A 2,555-nucleotide genomic window follows, 5' to 3' on the forward strand; every position below is an offset into this window, starting at 1 on the left:
AAGAAGTGTGGGAGAAGAAAAGGGGAAGAGGAAGAAAAGGATAGGGAGGGAGAAGAGGAGAAGAAGTGGGAGAAAGAAGGGGAAAGAGGGGAAAAGGAAAAATAGTGGAGAGAAGGGAGAGAAAGTGGTGGAGAGAAGGAAAGAGGAAGAGGAATGGGTTTTGGAAAATAGAGGCAAGAGAAGTGGGTGGAGAAAAAGGGGAGAAGGAAAGAGGAAATAGGTTGGAAGAAGAAAGAAGGGAAGAAAGTGGGATTAGGTGGAGGATAGAAGGGAAAGAAGTTGGTGGAGAAGAAGGGGAAGAGGAGAGGAAAAGGTGGGGAGAAAAAGAGAAAGAAGTTGGGTTGGAGAAGAAGGGGAAAGAGGGAAGAAGTACATAGGGTGGGAAAAAGAAATGATAGGTGGAGGTGAGAGGAAGTGGAAGAGGAGAAAGTGGAAAGGAAGGAAGAAGAAGGGGAAAAGAAAGGTAGAAAGAAGAGAGGAAAGAGAAGGGAGAGGAGGAGGAAAGAGGTTTGGAGAAAGAAAAAAGAGGGAAAAGTTGTGGAAGGAAGAGGAAGAAGAGGAAAGGGGAAGAGGAGGGGAAGGAAGAGGAAGAGGGTGGAAGTGAAAGAGGAGAAGAATAGGTTTGGAGACAGGGGGAGAGGTGAAAGAAAGAGGCCCGAGAAAGAAAGGTGGGAAAAGAGAAATGGGAAGGAGGAAGAGAAAGGTGGGAGAGGGAAGAGGTGGAAGGTGGAGAAAGAGGGGAAGAGAAGAAGAAGAGGGGAAGAAGGAAGAGGGAGAAGGGTGAAAAAACATAATTGCCTTTGTTTTTTTAGTGGCTCTCGTTTGTAACTAATTTAATGCAAACTCCTGTTGTTTAATTTGTGGTTTAGGGTTGTTTGTTCCCCCCAACCTGGTATCTGGAGGGTTGACCTGTGGGCTAGCATCTTGTATGTTTGTTCCCAAGTTTGGTTTTTCAAAGCTTCCCTGGACAAGGGGGCCAACAAAAAACGTGATGTAAACCCGAACTGAAGTAAGTTTTTTTTCCAGTTAACAGTGGGAAACATTTGTTAGTTTGGTAATAATCAGTGCCCTTAGAGTTTCACTTACTTCTTCCTCTGAGTATAGAGATCAGGCATCCCTCCATCCTATTTCCTTAGCCGCATGGCAAGTAAGTGTCAACTAATCCTTATCCTGAGGAGACCAGAGAGAGAGGGGGTTGGGGGGGGGGGGGGTTTGGGAGTGGGGCGCTCAGATATAGTGAACCATTTGAATGGCACAACATAACCAACGTTTGATTGGGGGCTTAGTTTCAGCTGAACCTACTGACACTTTTGGACCCACAATTCATTGAGGGGGCAAGCCCCTGACGCCCCTCGAGAGACACCACAGTCAGACACAATCACAACACACCAGGGTTAGAGAGACACCACAGTCAGACACAATCACAACACACCGTCGTTAGAGAGACACACACACACCAACAGAGCCTCCACACAAATCCTGCTGCAATGGGGATTGGGAAGAACACACACACACACACACCATTACACGCACATCACATTACACAGTCAGACATGCTTTTGCTCATACGCATAAAGAGAGAGAGAGAGAGAGAGAGAGAGAGGGTGAAAGAGAGAAAGAGAGAGAGATACCTACCAGGATTCTGTCAAAGGCGGAGGGGGTACCGCCTCTCTGCACGTGTCCCAGGACAGTGGTACGGGTGTCAAAGCCCAAATTCTTCTCCACCAACTACAAACGTGAACACACAGAGAGCTGCTAGCAACTGACAGTTTAACCTTATTCAAACCCTGGTAGATAACGCAGTAGAATATTAGTGCTTTAACTCTGAGGTAATATTTGGGAAATGGGCTAAAAGTAACCTTGTCCACATAGAGTGAGACGGTTGGTGGACGAGACTACTCTAAAAGAGGTCTTAACAAGCAAAACCATTTTAACTGCTAGGTACAGTAATATGAGGGAGAGCTTGCTGACCTTCTTGATGTCTTCAGAGCCGATGGGTTTTCCATCTCTGCCCATAGCTCCCTCTGCCACAATGATCACATTCAGACGACATCCTCTGGCCCTTTGCTGTCAGAGACACAAGACGTCAGCTTGGTGATTAGGTACCAAGGGTGGAAACAGATAACTGGAATGAAAGATTGTGGTGTAATGTGTTGTATTTAAAAAGTACTTCAATATGGAGAAGAAAATAGAAAATAAGAGAAGAAGAGGAGAAGAAGAAGAGGAGAAGAAGAAGAGGAGAAGAAGAGAAGAAGAAGAAGCGAAGAAGAGTAGAGAAGAGGAGAAGAATAGGAGAAGAGGAGAAGAAGAGGAGAAGAGGAGAAGAAAAGAGGAGAGAAGGGGAGAAGATGAGAAGAGTAGAAGAAGAGGAGAGAAGAGGTGAGAAGAGGAGAAGTGAAGAATAGTAGAGAATAGGAGAATATGAGAAGAGTAGAGAATAGGAGAAGAGTAGAAGAAGAGGAGAGAAGAGGAGAAGATGAGAAGAGTAGAAGAAGAGGAGAAGAGAAGAATAGTAGAGAATAGGAGAAGTGGAGAAGAGAAGAAGAAGAGGAGAG

General features: G+C 45.4%; 1 protein-coding gene across 1 annotated transcript in view; it reads right to left on the bottom strand.

The window, feature by feature from the left end:
* LOC111966146 (ATP-dependent 6-phosphofructokinase, muscle type-like) overlaps window positions 1-2,555 on the bottom strand; it is a 21,885-nt gene that overhangs the window by 16,244 nt on the left and 3,086 nt on the right. The window contains exons 4-6 of the mRNA XM_070444343.1: window positions 1,972-2,072; window positions 1,636-1,728; window positions 891-963 (exon numbers count right to left, since the gene is read on the bottom strand). Of these exons, the coding sequence (XP_070300444.1) occupies window positions 891-963; window positions 1,636-1,728; window positions 1,972-2,072 (267 nt within the window). The remainder of the gene's footprint in view (window positions 1-890; window positions 964-1,635; window positions 1,729-1,971; window positions 2,073-2,555) is intronic.

The sequence above is a fragment of the Salvelinus sp. IW2-2015 genome, linkage group LG7 (genome assembly GCF_002910315.2).
Source record: "Salvelinus sp. IW2-2015 linkage group LG7, ASM291031v2, whole genome shotgun sequence".
NCBI classification, from domain to species: domain Eukaryota; kingdom Metazoa; phylum Chordata; class Actinopteri; order Salmoniformes; family Salmonidae; genus Salvelinus; species Salvelinus sp. IW2-2015.